The sequence below is a fragment of the Chiroxiphia lanceolata genome, chromosome 4 (assembly GCF_009829145.1).
Source record: "Chiroxiphia lanceolata isolate bChiLan1 chromosome 4, bChiLan1.pri, whole genome shotgun sequence".
In the NCBI taxonomy this organism is placed as follows: Eukaryota; Metazoa; Chordata; class Aves; order Passeriformes; family Pipridae; genus Chiroxiphia; species Chiroxiphia lanceolata.
Genome location: NC_045640.1, coordinates 12,544,336 through 12,561,201, shown reverse-complemented (window position 1 = coordinate 12,561,201; position 16,866 = coordinate 12,544,336). Strand labels below are relative to the sequence as shown.

The 16,866-nt window shown below is 44.4% G+C and overlaps 3 protein-coding genes across 4 annotated transcripts in view; 2 read left to right on the top strand and 1 right to left on the bottom strand.

Moving 5' to 3' along the window:
- On the top strand, nucleotides 1–6,226 carry TADA2B (transcriptional adaptor 2B). Its single transcript, XM_032685810.1, has 2 exons — nucleotides 1–300; nucleotides 1,596–6,226. Exons 1-2 carry the CDS (start codon nucleotides 31–33, stop codon nucleotides 2,586–2,588), a joined length of 1,263 nt encoding a protein of 420 aa, XP_032541701.1. The 5' UTR covers nucleotides 1–30; the 3' UTR covers nucleotides 2,589–6,226.
- Nucleotides 6,227–7,726: 1,500 nt separating this feature from the next.
- GRPEL1 (GrpE like 1, mitochondrial) lies at nucleotides 7,727–13,602 on the bottom strand. The gene is made up of 4 exons (XM_032685811.1): nucleotides 13,489–13,602; nucleotides 12,517–12,685; nucleotides 11,242–11,323; nucleotides 7,727–8,931 (listed from the first exon to the last, which is right to left on the bottom strand). The coding sequence occupies exons 1-4, from the start codon at nucleotides 13,566–13,568 to the stop codon at nucleotides 8,585–8,587; spliced, it is 678 nt and encodes a 225-aa protein (XP_032541702.1). The 5' UTR covers nucleotides 13,569–13,602; the 3' UTR covers nucleotides 7,727–8,584.
- Nucleotides 13,603–13,774: 172 nt separating this feature from the next.
- SORCS2 (sortilin related VPS10 domain containing receptor 2) overlaps nucleotides 13,775–16,866 on the top strand; it is a 598,972-nt gene continuing 595,880 nt past the window's right edge. Inside the window, exons 1-2 of one of the 2 annotated variants that reach the window (XM_032685842.1) lie at nucleotides 13,775–15,507; nucleotides 15,599–15,780. The gene's annotated coding sequence lies outside the window, so the exon portion shown is untranslated. Of the gene's footprint in view, nucleotides 15,781–16,866 lie in introns of both variants that reach the window. The other variant, XM_032685841.1, reaches the window with a different exon arrangement.

Genomic DNA, 16,866 nt, shown 5'->3' with positions numbered 1-16,866 from the left:
GGGGCTGCGCGCGCGCGCGGGCGGGGTAAGATGGCGGAGCTGGGGAAGAAGTACTGCGTGTACTGCCTGGCCGAGGTGAGCCCCCTGCGCTTCCGCTGCACCGAGTGCGCCGACATCGAGCTCTGCCCCGACTGCTTCTCGGCGGGCGCCGAGATCGGCCCGCACCGCCGATGGCACGGATACCAGCTGGTGGACGGCGGCCGCTTCACCCTCTGGGGCGCCGAGGCCGAGGGCGGCTGGAGCAGCCGCGAGGAGCAGCTGCTGCTGGACGCCATCGAGCAGTTCGGCTTCGGGAACTGGGTAAGGGGCGAAGGGTGCGGGGCGAGGTCCCCCGCGGGCGGGCGGCACTGACAGGACCCCGGGCAGCCCCTCTGTCGGTGGCTCCGGGCGGTCCCCGAGGCGCACCCGGCTCGGACCTGCCGCTGCCCCAAGGTCTGCGTTTGTCTCCCCCGGCCCGCCCGTGTCACAGACTTTGGAGCCCCCTCTGATCGCTGCTCGGCTTGTGCCGTCAGGGTGTCCCGGCTGCGGACGGGCTGCGCACCTGCCCTGTGCTCAGCCCGGGCTGCGAACACCAGCAGTGAGGAAGCAGCATCATTTCAGAGTAACAGAATGGGTGAGCCTGGAAGGGACCACAGAGGGCCGTCTCGTCCAACCTCATCCCAGAGCACATAGCACAGGATTCCATCCAGACAGTTCTTGAATACCTCTAGCGAGGGAGACTTCACACCCTCTCTGGGCAATCTGTTCCAGTCACTGCACAGTAAGGAAGTTCTTCCTCGTGCTCAGGTGGAACTTCCTGTGCATCAGTTTCTGTCCGTTGCCTCTTGTCCTATTGCTCAGCACCACTGAGCAGAGCCTGGACCATCCTCTTGACACCCTCCCTTCAGATATTTGTATATATTGATGAGATCCCCTCTCAGTCGTATCTTCTCGAGGCTTAACAGGCCCAGCTCCCTCAGCCTTTCCTCCAAAAAGAGACACTCCAGTGCCCCAGTCACCCTCAGTGTCCTCCACTGACTGTTTGATTCATTTGATTCATTAATTGTTACTTGATTATGTTTTGTTTCATGAAATATAAAGACTTTTTTAAAACCTTAAAGTGTATGATCATTGCAGCTTGCCTATTTCCTAAATAACTAGAAAAGAGTAAATACTGTCGTTCTCACTTGTAAACATTGTCTGTCTTTATTTCCACATTGCTCTAAAAGCACCTCAGCACTGTGATATAAATGAACAAACCCCAAGCTGCGTAGTGCTGTTGGTGCTCCTTGGGACTTGGGAAGCTTCCTGCTGATGGTAAGCTGCTTTCTGAGAGTGTGGTGGATGCTCAGGAGTCACTGTGTGGATCCAGTGTCTTGTGTTCCTGGTGCTGTTTTCATGGCTTATCCACCCCCAGGCACTTGCAAATGCTCACCTGGACCTGAAAACATGGATCTGATGGAAACACAGACGGTGTCAGAACGTCACTAGAGAAGTTTAGGCACTGGCACTTGTCTTTGGAGGAGCAGGGAGAAAGTTGTGTTCCTACCTGAGTGCTCATTATGCTGGAGATGTGATGGGAATCGTTTTATCACTCCTCCTTTCTTTCCGTTTAGGAGGACATGGCTGCTCACGTGGGAGCATCCCGGACACCTCAGGAGGTGATGGAACACTACGTGAGCATGTATATCCACGGCAACCTGGGGAAAGCCTGCATCCCTGACACCATTCCAAACAGAGTGACGGACCACACGTGTCCCAGTGGCGGCCCGCTGTCCCCCAGCCTGACCACGCCGCTGCCGCCGCTGGACATCTCGGTGGCGGAGCAGCAGCAGTTGGGGTACATGCCGCTCCGGGACGACTACGAGATCGAGTACGACCAGGACGCCGAGACTCTGATCAGCGGCCTCTCGGTGAACTACGACGACGACGATGTGGAGATAGAGCTAAAAAGGGCTCACGTGGACATGTACGTCAGGAAACTCAAGGAGAGGCAGCGGCGGAAGAACATCGCGCGGGACTATAACTTGGTGCCGGCCTTCCTGGGGAAGGACAAAAAGGACAAGGAGAAAACTCCCAAACGGAAGATCACAAAGGAAGAGAAGGAGTTGAGGCTGAAACTGAGGCCGTTGTACCAGTTCATGTCTTGTAAGGAGTTTGAAGACTTCTTTGAGAACATGCACAAGGAGAGGATACTCCGAGCCAAGATTCGGGAGCTGCAGCGGTATCGGCGGAATGGGATCACCAAAATGGAAGAGTCGGCAGAGTACGAGGCAGCCAGGCACAAACGGGAAAAGAGGAAGGAGAACAAAAACATAGCTAGTTCCAAGAGAGGGAAGGAGGAGGGTAAAGAAGGTGAATTTGCTGCCATTGAAAACCTGCCTGGCTTTGAACTCTTATCGGACAGGGAAAAGGTGCTCTGCAGCTCTCTAAACTTGAGTCCTGCACGTTATCTGACTGTAAAAACTATTATCATTAAAGACCATCTCCAAAAAAGACAAGGAATTCCTTCAAAGAGTCGCCTTCCCAGTTACTTAGATAAGGTACTGAAGAAAAGGATTTTAAACTTTCTCACAGAAAGTGGTTGGATATCCAGGGATGCTTCATGAAACTCAGCTATCTGAGAAAACACAGCAGAGGCCCATTACAGCCTCAAAGACTCCGTTATTTTTTCCTTCCCTCCTCAAAGATACAGGAAACATGTCACTTAAAACCAGAAAAAGCAAATACATAAACCCCCCACTCATCATGATCCATGGTGGTTCAAATAGACTTTTCTTTGGATCATGGAAAACACTCAATTGTGAAACTTCTACATTGGATTTCACTGCTTTTGGTACATTCTTAGAACAGATGTTTTCATGTGAACTTACTCAAGTCCAGTAGTCCCAGAGTAGTTGCTTTAGTCCATACTGTTGGATAAATGAGTATCAGTGTAATCCTTGCTTTTCTTTGAAGGTAGGAGATAGTTTCATTTGCTGGGAACTTTCTTCATCCTTTGTTTTTTTTTTGGCATAGTGCTGGCAGCAAAGTGAAGCTTGCAAAAGTCCTGAGCTCGGGAGCAGGGTGAGAAGGGACTTTTGTGACCATTGCTAAGCTTTTGGAACGTTCTTCTTGGCAACTACAGCCAAGGCACAGGGGCAGCAGGGTGAGAGTTCCTGTCGAGAGTACAGCAGGGAGTGGAAGGAAATGTGGCAGGTGAGAGGCTTCAGAGACTTGTGGAGGAGGTTCTTGAGGAGCTCCTTTCACACCCAGCTAATCTGGGCATCGTTTTGGCTTGAGTTTTTCCTGAAATAGACCCCTCTGAAGCTTTGATGTGACCTGATTGATACTGTAGTTTCAGGAATACCCAGGAGCTGTGGTGCTGTGTTCCAGAGGAGTCAATGCTATGGTGGGGGTCCCTGATTTGGGCCAGAAATGGGGCTGAGGACAATAAGCAGCCAGTGGTCCTGCAGCACTTGGGAGCCTCAGGCAGCAAAAGCACTGTTTTCTCTTGTTGGGGGAGCCTGCTCCTCCTTTGGGATCTGTAACTGCTGAGCTCATATGGGCTGAGGAGGTGTAGCTGCCTCCTGACTTTAGCTGGGAAGGTCAGGGAAAGGGAGAGACATTCCAAATGGGGCATGATCACTGAGGTTGGTCTTTAAAAACGAAAGAAGTGATGAAGATCATGTCAAAATGCACAGCTGTGTTCTTAAAGTATGGAATGGTCAATCCAGCTACTACAGGGTTCTAGTTGCACGTACCTTGAAACATACAGGCCTACACACGTTGAAACTGAAATTACTGACAGGCAGGACAGTGCACCTTGAGAGGGAACTCATCCCAGCTCTGACAGCTCCAGCCTGGAGCCATGCTGGAGCTGGGCACCAGCTGGGGTGTAACACAGCAGGTGACAGAAATGCCAGATCCACAGTACTGTTCTAGTAAGATCTACTGATTAAGGGAAAGATGTTGAAGGAGGACTATGAAAGGATTTTTGTGCTCATTTCATCCTTAAATTCCTGTGCTGGTATTTAACCAAATGAATAAAAACTGGTGGTTGCCACATGTGGAAGATGGCACAGTGTTACTTGTGCCTGAGCCTCTCTGCTGGTCGTGTCTGGAGCTGGAAGCTGTGACTGGAGACCAGCTGGGTGGATCTTCTGGAGTGTAGGTGTGCCAAAACTTGGAATCTGACTGGCTTCAAAATGAGTGCAAGCACTGGAAAGGTCATCTTGCTTTGATGCTTTGGGCTGTAGTCGGTGAGGATATCACAAAATCTTGAAACAGTATTAATTCTGCAGTTTGGCAGAGGTATTCTGATCGGAACTGGATTTCAGTTAATACATCCAGCATTACCAAAATAGTGTTACCAGTGAGTTTAGAATAAAAGGGGTACAATTACAAAGCCAGCATTTCTAAGGAAGAAAAAAACCAAAACTCTAGTGCCTTTTCTTTTGAGCTTATGATATTATGTCCCTTCAAAAAAAGTTAAGGGCTATGTCCTCTTGGATGTAATACTTCGTTTGGCTTCTCCGTAAGTGGTTTGTTGTGGCCTCCTTGAGACCAAACTGTCTCTCCTTGGCAGCAGTGGAGCTAACTACAGTGTGCTGAGCAGCTTTAGGAAGCACTTCCACCCTAAATGCACATACAAGCAGCACACAAGTTCATGAGGTGTAAACCCCTGGTTATTTTCTCTGCCCTACTCCTGTGGGAAGGAAGCTCAGCCTTTCTTTCCATTATTCTAGTTATGCAATTTGGTTCTTCCTCAACTTGTTACCCAACTGCCATAACATGGTGTTGTGAAGCCTCAACTCTGCATGTAGCTGGGAATTTAGGAGAATTGTTTTGTTGTTGGTTCTTCTGGGATTTTTTTTTCTTCAGATCTGTGATTTTCATATTTCTACACTGTTTTGGCACATCTAAGTCTAACTGAAGCAATAGCGTCAAGCCCACCTGAACAATAACTTAGGAAAAAAATCTAGGCACCAGAGTCATTAAAATGTTGAAATGAATTCTGCATTTACACTTGGTAGCTTAATTAATTCCTCAACCCCTCCAAAATGTTTCTTTGGTGCTAGACGTAACTTATTGAACATCAAAATGAATGTAAAATAAAGTATTTTTAATGTATGAAATATGGATATCAATATTTATTTTGTACTTGCAAGCAAATTCAAGGTGGTAAATGTTTGCTTTAGCAAATACTAGTCCCTTGGAAAGGGCTTCCATAGAAGCAGTGTCTCATTGTCAGCTATGCTTTTAGTTTTAAAGGTGACTTGCACTAGAGGATGCTGCTGTTCCATATTTCACATGGAACTGATTTAGTCTAAGCATTCCTTTGTTATGAGCTGCTGGTTTTCTGTTTGATTGTTTTTAAGTTGAGATGCAGTTAATGTTAATCCAGCAATTTACTAGAGCTATGCTGCTTCTCTTCTATGGTGAAGGGGCTGAGGAAAAATATGTCAAAGAGCTCTTCTATCTTGTGTTGATCTGGAAGTGCTTCCTGTACTGTACAAATAACCCAGCCTTCATGTTGCTAATGACAAGGTGTTTTATATGCTTAATGCTCTTGACTTTTCTAATTAAAGTTATTACTAATGAATAGTATCTGTCTTAACAGCATTGATGTAAACCTGTGAAAAAGCAACACTCTCTAAGCTGTTCAAAATACTGACCTTCTGCTCTGGTCAGAGGCCACAATAAGTCTGTGCAGTCCCAGGGATGTGTTGGAGGAGCCCTGACTCCATCCTGGGTGCACTGCCCAGCACAGTGCTTGCCTTGCTGCACCGTTCTGGCTGCAGCCACTCCTGCCCCGTGTTCCATGGCAGGCCCAGCAAGCTTAACAAGTGTCAGTGGGTTTGCACGAGTCTTTGACCACAAACTGCTTTGTAAATCACACAAACTAAGCACTCTGCCATTATTCTCTTGTGCAGCCACTGCATCCCATTTCTCTGTAACTGAAACAGACTTCTTCGGGAGCCTTTCTGTTTACTCTCTTCTCACAGAATGTTTTTGCATGTGCCCCACTGGCTCATGTGATGACACATTAAATACTGTGAAGGAAGGCACTGAGTGAGCATGTTCAGCTCATCAGCTTCTTTCTTCCTTAAAGGGAATGTTGCACTCACTGGAATTGTGCTGGTGTAGCTGTGCCAGACACAAATGCCTGTGCTGAAATCACGTCAAACCCAACTGATGTTGTGCACACAGCATTTTACTACATTTTTGCATTGTGTATTGCTAAATAAACTTGTATTAAAATTTCTTCCCATGACTGATTTAACAGTAACGCAGCTTTTGCAGTGAGGAAAATGGCTTAAGTCTTTGCAATGACAAATGGAGATGCAGTGTAGCTGAACAGTGATGGGTGGAAAAGTAGTATTTATGGAATAGATAGTACTGGTGGTAGCTTTGTTGGCTGCTAAAATTTTAGAACACTTCCCTCAGTTCTTTGATTTCTTCAGTGCTCCTTCCTGTGGTATGGCAGAGTGCACAGGTGGTTGGAGCTCTCTGTACAGACTAAGGTGCTCTGTGCTGAAGCCTCTCTGAGGGCAGGCCAGGGAAGATATCACTTAAATGAGATACTCAATTATCAGCTTCAAAGATGAATCTTGGGCTGAACATTTAACAGGAATTCATGCTTAAGAACACCCTGAATGAAGTAATGTAGTCCAAAAATGAGTTTGTTGATGCACTGGGAAGCTCATTAAAAAAAAAAAATCTTCACTAGGGAAGGAGCTGTCCCTTTGTTTTAATGCCCTATTGAAAAAGTTCTATACTAAGGAAGTTATTATTACATTTAGTTTAGATCCAGAGGGGTTGGGAGGGGACAAAACAACACATGACAGTTCTTAAAAGGTATATAAAATTGATCCTGGTCCCTTTATGGCATCAGTTTAGAATGGGTCCTGATCAAAGTACACAATCCTACTTCACACAGCTACAGTGCACTCTTAAAACCCAGAAGGAGGGAAGTTACTTCCAAATTCAACTTAAGTGTCTGGAATCCCTTTTTTTCCCTGAATTTTTACATTCCATTTTTGCATTTTTATCCCTGTACTTGATTAGTTCTAAGAAACTAACATTGTAGTTGTCTGCACACATCCCAAAAAATTACTCTCCCTCCTCTGCCCAGTCAAAGCATGGATTTTCTTTCTTAGAGTTGAGAAAGAAAGAATGAATCCTTCAACACGACTACCTTCCAAACAGTTGTATGCACTTGGGTTGTTCCTAGTTAACTGTCTGATTCCCATGAGGCAAACCAATACTGCAAAAAAAAGTCTTAAGGAACAAGTAATCACTTCTCACTGTGAGTAGGTCTAGAGTTCAAAAAGCTGTTGGCAACTCTGCATCTGAACCAAAAAAAAGTAATCAATACTTGACCTTAAGGTAAGAAGCTCCTTAATCCAAAATAACCAGAAACATGGTAAAAAATTCAGAAGTACTTACTGTTTACCAGGTCCTAATAACTTCCCTAAGTTTGAAGTGTCTGTCTTGTGTGTGAAACATACGGGCTTTGAGGATACAAGAGGACGGATGCTTTGTCAGTTGTGTAATTTGCCAAGTTCTACCCACTCCTATCCAGGTGACCAGACAGATGTAGAACAAAACATTCAGTTAATCACATATTGTATTTTAGCCTGATTCTGCAGGACTGGGAGCAGCAGCTGGAGTTAGACGTGGCAAGAACTGCATATGGGAAAAGTTCTGGTGCAACCTAAGATCCAAGCTGAGTGAATGTAGGAAATAACGAAAATGAAACTGAGTTCACATTTTTGTTTGAGCCACTCACATGCAATTTATGTGTGAAAGAAATCATATACCCATCTCAGCTCCTTTGAGTGTTCTGGCTCTCAGCAGGGTTGTAACTACAGTTTGCATAACAAACTGATTGCAAAGCTAGAAGTTACAAGACTATCAAAATTGTTTAAACCAATTTATACAATATTAAATTAAAAATCCAGAGATAGGATAAATTCTATTGGTTCTTCAATGCCATACAAGTATTAGATGGTTTCCTTGAGTCAATGTTAGTAGAGGACAAAAGGGTTGAACAATTACAAAAGGTAACTAATCTCCATTGTCATTTATTTACAGGTCGGAATTCACAAAGGTTTCAATTTCAGTTGTTGAGAGAGATTATTTCTGAATAGGGAAAACATGGCATTTATCACATCAGTGTGTAGAAGCTGATGGGTGCTTGCAGAAAGCAGGTTATTGGTACTACTTCACCCACTTCTGCAATGAGATTGTACAAAACCAAAGGAAATGTCTGAACCACTATCTGGATTTTCAGTCTACACACAGTGATAAACATGAGACTGCAAAATTCTCATGTTTCATTCTTTTCAATTTAATGCACCTTCAGGAGCAATGGTAAAAAGCTAATCTAAAGCTTAGAGGGCTTAATGGCTCTTTTACACCAAAGAAGAGCTTATGGAACAGTGATGTTGAAGGCCACTAAGCAGGAGAATTCCATCAGTTGTTTCATTTTCACTGGGAGACCTCAACCAACTCAGTTAAACCTCTCTGGGAGCAGAGGAACAAGGAAAGCATGGTGTGAGACAAAAACCATCCAGCTGTTTAATAGTTGTATGGCATTTTAAATTCTCAGATTGAGCAGCTAAGGGTCTTTCACAACACCCACCAAGGCAGGCCGCAGAGTACGCCCGTGCAGCTTATAGCCAATCTTGGATACTAATGCAATAGTGCCAGGCTCCTTCCCTTCCATGGGAGTATGGAACAACGCTTCGTGTTCATAGGGATCGAACTTGGCTCCGACAGGATCCAGTCTGAGCAGGCCATGTTTTTTAAACACTTTCTGAATCTGTACTTCTGTCATAACAAGACCTTCATATAAGCTCTTCAAGTGAGGATTATCATCCTTAATTTCTTCCTTTGGAACGCTTTCTGTTGCTTTCTCCAATATGTCTGCAACTTCTAGTAAGTCCTTACAGAAGCTCTGGATCCCTAAAAATATGTAAAAGAGAAGGGAATGGGATTAGTCCACTGACAGAAAGAAGAGTTAAAAAACCCCACAACCCCAAAACCTACAGCAATAATCTGTGCTCCTTTAGATTTTTAAGATGATATGTGATACTCTAACTATTTGGGGTAAAACATCCTTTCCAATTTCGGATGTCTGTATACAACTGTTACAGATACTGATATAGATATCCACATCATCTCCTCTACTTCTATGGGAAAAAAAAGTTATTCCAAAAGAGCTAAAGCTATGCTAATGACCTAACATGAACAGTTAAAACTCCAACCAAAGTTACCAAAGGATGGCTTCATGTAATTTCCTCACGTCTCTCTCATCTTGGGATTCACCTGAAGTTTAAAGCATTATGTTGACCTATTCCTACCCTTTAATCTGATGTGACAAAAATATTTGCAGAAGACAAAGGATGTGGTCAGACTGATGAGGAGTCCAAGAGATGAACAGGGATTCCTCCTTGAATGAAAAGAACTCCCACCTCTCCCTCCCACTATAAACCAATTTTACAGAGTCAGCAGCTGTGCTTTGCAAAGACTGAGCAATTCCAAAGCTAATGACAGTCCCTGTTCTGAAAATGTTCTCTGGCTCACACTAAGAGAATCTGAACTGATTTCACTTAAGGCAAAGTGTATCTAGTAATCAAGAACAATCAACACAATTCAATAACACATTTCTACATAGAGTTAAACAAAGAACAAACAGCTGGATTGTGGTTTGGGTTTTAGTTACCCTTTTTTAACCCATACAGTCTTTTTAATTCTAGTTCACATTTTTGGATGGGTTTTTTCCTTACCAAGAAGTGATATGAGCATTACCAGAGGACAAGTCTTTGATTTAAACAAAAAAACCCCAGAACTGTGGAAGCACCTTGCAAGTTCTATAGGGATCTGCTAGTTCTCAGGAAAGGGTCACTTTAATAACTGCACAACTCCATAGAGACTCGAGCTCTTGGAAGAACAGTAACTAAGTGTCCAAGTAGTTCCAAAAATATGGACAAAACAACCACAGTTTTAAAACTAAAGCTGTGGTTAGGGCTGAAGTACCCCAAACACAGATAAACCAGCTGCCTAGTGATCTGGATCAAACCAAATAACCAAACTCTTCAGAGGGTGGTTTGGCTGGGTTTTTTTATTGCCTAAGTTGTATTTGCAAATATCTGTGACTGCAACTCTGAATTTATGCAAGTCTCAGAAATGAGTTTCTCTTACTTCAACAGAAGAAGCAGTCATGTACAAACAGTAAAATTTACAGATGATATGTAATTTAGTTTTCAAGATAAATTTTATTTCAATATTTATTTATATTGTAGCATCTTGGAGCTCAGACCTGACTCAAAGTCCCTCTGCACTAAGTAGCACATTAGTGAAACCACACTTATTGCAAATCAACTTCAGGATGAAGCATTCAAACATCCATGAAAAGGGTACAAAAATAATACATACTCTTTGTTACAGTACACACTAACTGAAGACCCTGTTATTCAGAAATTAGAACTTCTGTATTCAGAATTAAACTATACAGCTGTGGTACAGTGTGTGGTGAAAAAGACCAACTCATTTTCAAGTCAGAGTGGCAGTCAAACACCAGGATGAAACAGCATTATTCTGCTGCAGCATTTGCATACAATTTCTGTTTTACAGATTTGTGTTTGAAATATCAAAAAGCTAAATCAGATATTAGTAGCCTGGCTCTTAAAGGGTGCTTCTAGCATTCCTCATAGTCTGACTGTGCATCCCTACTACAGAAAAGAATCCACCCATCTAAATGTATTACTTCTATTTGAAAGCTGTGGCCTTCAACACAACAGTTACTCAAATAGAAAAGGCTAAAAAAAAAAAATAACCCCCCCAAAAAACCAAATCCAAAATAAATACCAAGAATGAAAAAAAAACCAAACCAGAAGGAAAGGCAGTATTCCATGCTCCTGTTCACCAAAGTGAGTGAAAACAGCAAACTTCAAGCTGCAAACCTTACTAAAAGAAAAATCTACTAGTGCAGTACACACTGTAGGAAAGCAGATACCAAATTTAAAGCAAATGTCCCCAAAAGCTGTTGACTCCAGCAGTTTAAGTCTTGCCTCTGGCTGGGGAGATGGTCACAATTCTGATGCAAAGTGAGGAACTGTTCAAACCTCTCTGCCTCAAACGCAACTTTTAACCAAGTACTCAGAATCACTGGGAAGTACAACCTGTCAGTACTGCAGACCACTCAGATTAATTTTTCCAGGCTTTGCATTTCCCAGGTCTCATTGAGTAAACACAACAGGAGCCTCCACTGACCGTATAACTTTGCCTCTTCTACTAGTTTCTGGCTTCTTTGCCTCACGTTTTCTGCATCTGCCAAGGCACGCTTGTACTTGTCCTAGAGAAATAAAAAACAGTGACAGAAGAGATTTTATTCCTGCTAATTGGGAAGGTGACAATAATTCAAACTAGCATATTCAGAATAAAGCAGCATTTTAAACAGTTTCATAGCCTAAACCCACTATCTAGAGTAATCTGAAGACAACACATGCCAATTATCACAGCATCCTTCCTACCAGGACAGATGTTTGCTTTGCTTTAGAGCAGAAAGAAACGAGGTAAAGGAAACAAGATGGTTTTCCAGACTTTCAGTATTTGACAACAGATTAGCTGGAAGACATTTTTCACTCTATGCATCTATCAAGTTTTATAAACCCAAGGTTTCTGCTGTGTGCTCACAGAAAGCCTTCCTGAGTCATGAGGTACTTTGACACTATAGCAAACGAGAGTCAACCTAGCCATGACTCTCAAACCATCTCTTCCCTCTCCTACACACCAGAGTGCCCTCCAGTTTTTCCAACCTTTACAAACTAATGAAGTCTAACTCCTCTGTTGCTCAGGTCAAGTTTTGGTCTGTTCCCAGCAATATGGCCAGCAGATGTACTAAGACTGAAATTCAATAAAATTAATAAAATAAAAATTCAGGTTGAGTGCTTCACCACCAAATCCAGAACTCCATGGTGGGCTGCAGTTGTACAAGGGAAAGAATGCAAGACACATGAGGCCAGACAGAGGGGATGTGACCCTTCAGCCTCATGTCTGTCTCCAACAAACAGGTTTAAAACTTGCTAAGTATGGCACAAGTACACTACTGTATAAAAATATTGTATAAGCATCATTAATTCTGACCTTTGAAAAGCTGGCAGCTGTTTCCAGAAAACCATCTCTTAGCACACACAAATGCACATACCAGAGACACACTCAAACCCTTTCATGACCTCTAAAAACTACTTCTCCACTGAGCAAAACCTATGCGAAACTCAGTAACAAATTTCAAGGCTGGAGAGGGTCCAATTCCATTTAGAAACTGGAATGAAACCATCCAAAACTTTAATTTTGGACCAGGGATGCACCTCAAGTCTTGCAGTACGTCTACTCTTAGGGATAAAGAAATGGTCAAATTGTAGGTTTTATTCAACAACTAAACAGGAGTCACACAACTGTATCCAGACTGTGCACTGAGAACCCGCAGTGAAGGCCTCTGGGCACACAGTTTGTAAGGTGTGCAACCGATAACCCAGAGACACTTACAGTGACTTCCTTTAGTTGTTCTTCCAGTTTAGCCTTTTCTTCAGCTAAGAGTTTTTCAGCAGAGCTGGTTTCAGCCTTCTGCTCATTTTGGCTCTGACTCTGGTCCTCCTCCAAGTTCTGGCCAGTATTTTTCTGTTGTGTTGCTGCACAAAGGAGTCGTGGAGAAGTTCTAAGGCAAAAACATGGACAACGTTAATCAGCTGGTTATTTTGTAATATATTAGCATTTTCTAGACACACTGGACGTTTCATCTGACACATCAGTGTCTACAAAATTCTCACATCAAAGCACAAATTAACACAACAATCCTAGGCCTGTGAAAACTGTGCAGAACCCTCCATAAAAAGCAACAGACCTCTGGCCATTTAAACTATAGGAAAAAATAACTCCTGCAAGATATCAGCTTGTAAATGTCCATTACATTCAGTTTATAGAGTCACAACACTTTTAAGGGGAATATGATCTCGTTTACAGCGCAGTGCTCTATCAGGAAGAAGTTCCGTGATGCAATCGCCTGCAACAGCTTCCCAGAAAACAAACGGAGAGCAGAGCAGGGCTGGGCCGCGGACCGCTGGGGAGCAGCGGAGCGGTGCCTGCCCCGCCGCAAACATCCCGGGCCTGCCCGCATAAATTATGACTGTTTATCCCCTCGTGACGTTTCTCAGGCTTTGCGAGCTCAGCCGCCCGAGCAAAGCGACCCCGGATCAGCCCGCGCTGACACACGGGCTCGGATACCCGGCCCGCGATCCCGTGCCTGAAGCCCCTCATACTCCCCGCAGGGCAGGGCCGCCCTCCCGGTGGAGAGCATAAGAAGGCAGTGAAAGCGGTGGGGAATGTAGGGCGGCCCCAGCGGCTGCGCGGCAAGGCCGGGCCTCGCTCTCCTCGCGGCTCGGCGCTGAGCGCGGCCCAGTCCCCGTCCCAGGTGCCCGGTGCCCGGTGCCGGGCGGGCGCTGCGGCGCGATCGCCCCTCACCTGATGGCGGCGCTGAGCAGCGAGTGCAGGGGGAGTCGCGGGCGCAGCGCGCCCCGCACGCACTGGGCCACGGCCGCCATGGCGCCCTCCTGCCCGCCGGGCCTGCGCCCGCCCCCCCGCGCCGCCGCCAATCAGCGGGCGGGCGGGCCGGGAGTGACGCGCCCAGGAGCCAATCGGCGGGGCGGGCGCGCGGCCTCGCTCCGAACAGGCGGGGCGAAGGGCGGAGCCCTCGGCTCTTCCGGGGCGCGCGCTGCTCGGCCCCCGCCGTCATGCGCGGGGGGTGGAGCCGCGGGCGGGGTGCGCGCGGCGACGCCATTTTGTTGGGTGGAGGGGCGCGAGGCTGCGGGAGGGGTTTGTTGTGATTTTGGTGTTCCTCGGTCATCCGCATCCTGTGCGAACTGTGCCTGCGAAAATTGGGAGGTTTCAGCTCTTTTTAAGTGCTGGATAACCCTGTTACCAGTAGCACTGGTCAGCACTTTGCAAACCTTCGTGCAAAGATTTTCATCGTGTAACTGCCATGTGTGCTCTTGCTGGATAATAATTCGATTTAACGAAGTCTTGAGCTTCCATTAAATAGGATAACATTGCTAATCCACTACTTCCAGATTTGGCCACCTGCTTGTGCCAGCTGTTGGTGCAAGTGTCCTGTGTGACCGGAGGCTGCTGGAGCCCTGTTCAGTTGTGCTGGGATGGCTGAACTTTGGCAGTGTTGTCAACTGGTTTGTCATTATCCTTTTAAAAGGGAGAAAAAAAATCAAGGTCACGTATTTATCATACAGCCCCGAAGTGGGTGTTAGATGATGCACAGATGTCTGAACACCAGCTGTTCACCTGAGTCCTCGTGTGTTTGTGCCCTCTCCAGACAATCTGAGGGATAAAGATGCAAATTCCACACTGCAGATTCAGTAAATGTTCTAGTCGAAGGAATGTCTTCAAGGATTTCCTAAAAAAGAAGCTGTAGAAGACATTTCTGGCTTGCTGCATGAGAACCCTGAAGGACCTTGCTTGGTTCAGTCAAACTTCAGCAGAGTGAACCAGTCTTTGTTGGGCAGATTTGTTTGTTTGTGGTGAGCTGTGCCATTGCCTCTGCAGAAAGCAGGATAAATGGTTTATGAAGCCAGTGGCCTCATACCATGACAAGTGTTTGATCCCAAGGAGTCTTATTTTGCCAATGGCTGCTCTGTGATGTGACACTAGTCCAGTTCCATGGCCTGTACAGCAAGAGAAAGGAAGTGTGGATGTGCTGTCTGTACACTGAGTGGCTGTAGTGCTGTCAGTATTCACTTTCCAAAAAGTAGATGAGTCACAAATTCCAAGCTTCATCCTCAGAAACACTAGTTGAGGAAATCTCTTCAGATGCTGATAATGCTGAGGAAGGATCAGAGAATACAAGGAGAAAACCAAGAATAGCCATAAAGGACAGTATTCACAGAAGGCCACGATGAAATGAGATGGAGAAAGCAACTGGATCTTTAGGTCTGATATTTTTAAAATGTTTCCTGAAAAGATTATTGGTTCCATACAAAACCTAGACAAGCTGTCTGTCTGTCTCATCTTTACTGTCAATTGTTTTTCCCTGACACTCTTAGCATGTACCTACCTGTTCCAGCTTTTCATCATTCTCCACTGCCTACCATTTTTGGGAGTTGTGCTTGATTAATGATTGATCACAAAATCACGGAACTGATAACCAAAGGTTGAGAAGAGCCCATTGCCAGCCTGTCTCCATTAATAACTAAGGAAATATATTGGACTCAATGTATCTGGAACAAGTTCCTTCTTGTATTAGAATGCATTTACCCCAAATGACAGTTCATAGGCCTTCTGCAAGCAAACTTTCCAGACACCCCGCAGTGAAAATGCATTTTGTTGTGATCTGTGCAAGTGGAACAGGTCTCAAGAAAAATCTGCAGCTAGCACAGGTGCTGATGGATCAAGACCAAACAACATGTGCAGCACAGAAGAAAAGCATGCAAGTTTATTGGAGCTTGTTTGCATCACGGATGGTATTGGCTCTAGGTACCGTCCCACTTTGATCAAAAAAAACCCCCAACTTTTTCATGCCTTGTTCTGATTCAAACCGTTGAAGGCTGTTCTGGTTTCATTGCAGTGCCACCTCGTGGGTTGGGTGTTTTTAAACTGAAACACGGAGCATTGAGCATCTGTTGCTGGACCTGGTTGGCAGTCACAGGTGTTCAGTAACATAGAACAGTTTTGTTTTCCAACACTCCTCTCCATATCAAGCAAGCTTTGGCTGCTCACATAAATGCCAGGTTTGAATATGATTTGGTGGTAAGTAATGCTTATCCTCAATTCTAAACCATCAGCCAGCTGCTGCTTTTCAACTTGTGGTTAAAAGTAACTCTAACCGCTAATTTCTGTGGGCTAGTGATAGAATCAAGTCGTCTGGATATCATTCCCTGTTTCTCCAGTGATTAACTTTGTAGTCTTGTTACTTAACCTCATTTCCACATTTCTGCGACTACAATTAAGGTCAGTAAACTTTCAGTACCTTACAAGAAAGTTGTTTAGTGAGCATGAGGGAATTACTGTGATATTTTGAAAATTCAAACCTCCAACTGAATGTCTCTTTTTTATTATTAATATTACACTTGTAGTAAAGAGACTTGTAATCCTTCAAGATGAAAAATGCCACAAATGTAAGATTTGTGCTTAAATGAAAAATTAAGGCATTTTTGTTTCTCTAAAAAAAACCCCAAACCTAGTTCTGTCTCCTAGATGTAGTCTACTGATATTCAACCAGCAGACAGAATGCCATTACATTTGTGTTTCAAATATGAACTTTAATGTTTTGAGGGTAAAGGAAAAGGGTATCATATCGTCTCTGATCAGACATGTTATGTGTCCTCCCAAGCAGAACCAAATATTGAACTGTGGTGGGTGCAACTGTGTGAGGGGAAAAAATACCAAAAATATCTCTGTAAATATTCTAGCAGTGACCTGTCGGGCCAGTTACCAGGAAATCTTTGAACCAAATTTTAAAAATGTTAATTTAGCTGTAAGACTGTTACTGAACTATATAGCAGTGAAGACAAACATTCATGTCTGTGCCCTTTAGAAAAGATTTCAGATCAGACCACATGGCCATAGTATCCCACAGTCCATTGTGGGAAGATGTGTAGGAGAAAATTAAGGGACTGATCCTTTTGTATAAAATAATAACAATTTTTCTTCTACAGGGATTATTGAGGCAAGAGTTATTATTATCAGCTACACCCTAGGTCTGTTTTAGACAGAGGACAATAAAGATTAAATAATTACTTGAATCTAGAAGCTTTAAATCTTGTAATGCAGGTTGGGGTAGGGAGATAACTTTATTTAGTTGGAGCAGTACTAAAATGGTTGATCTGTACACTG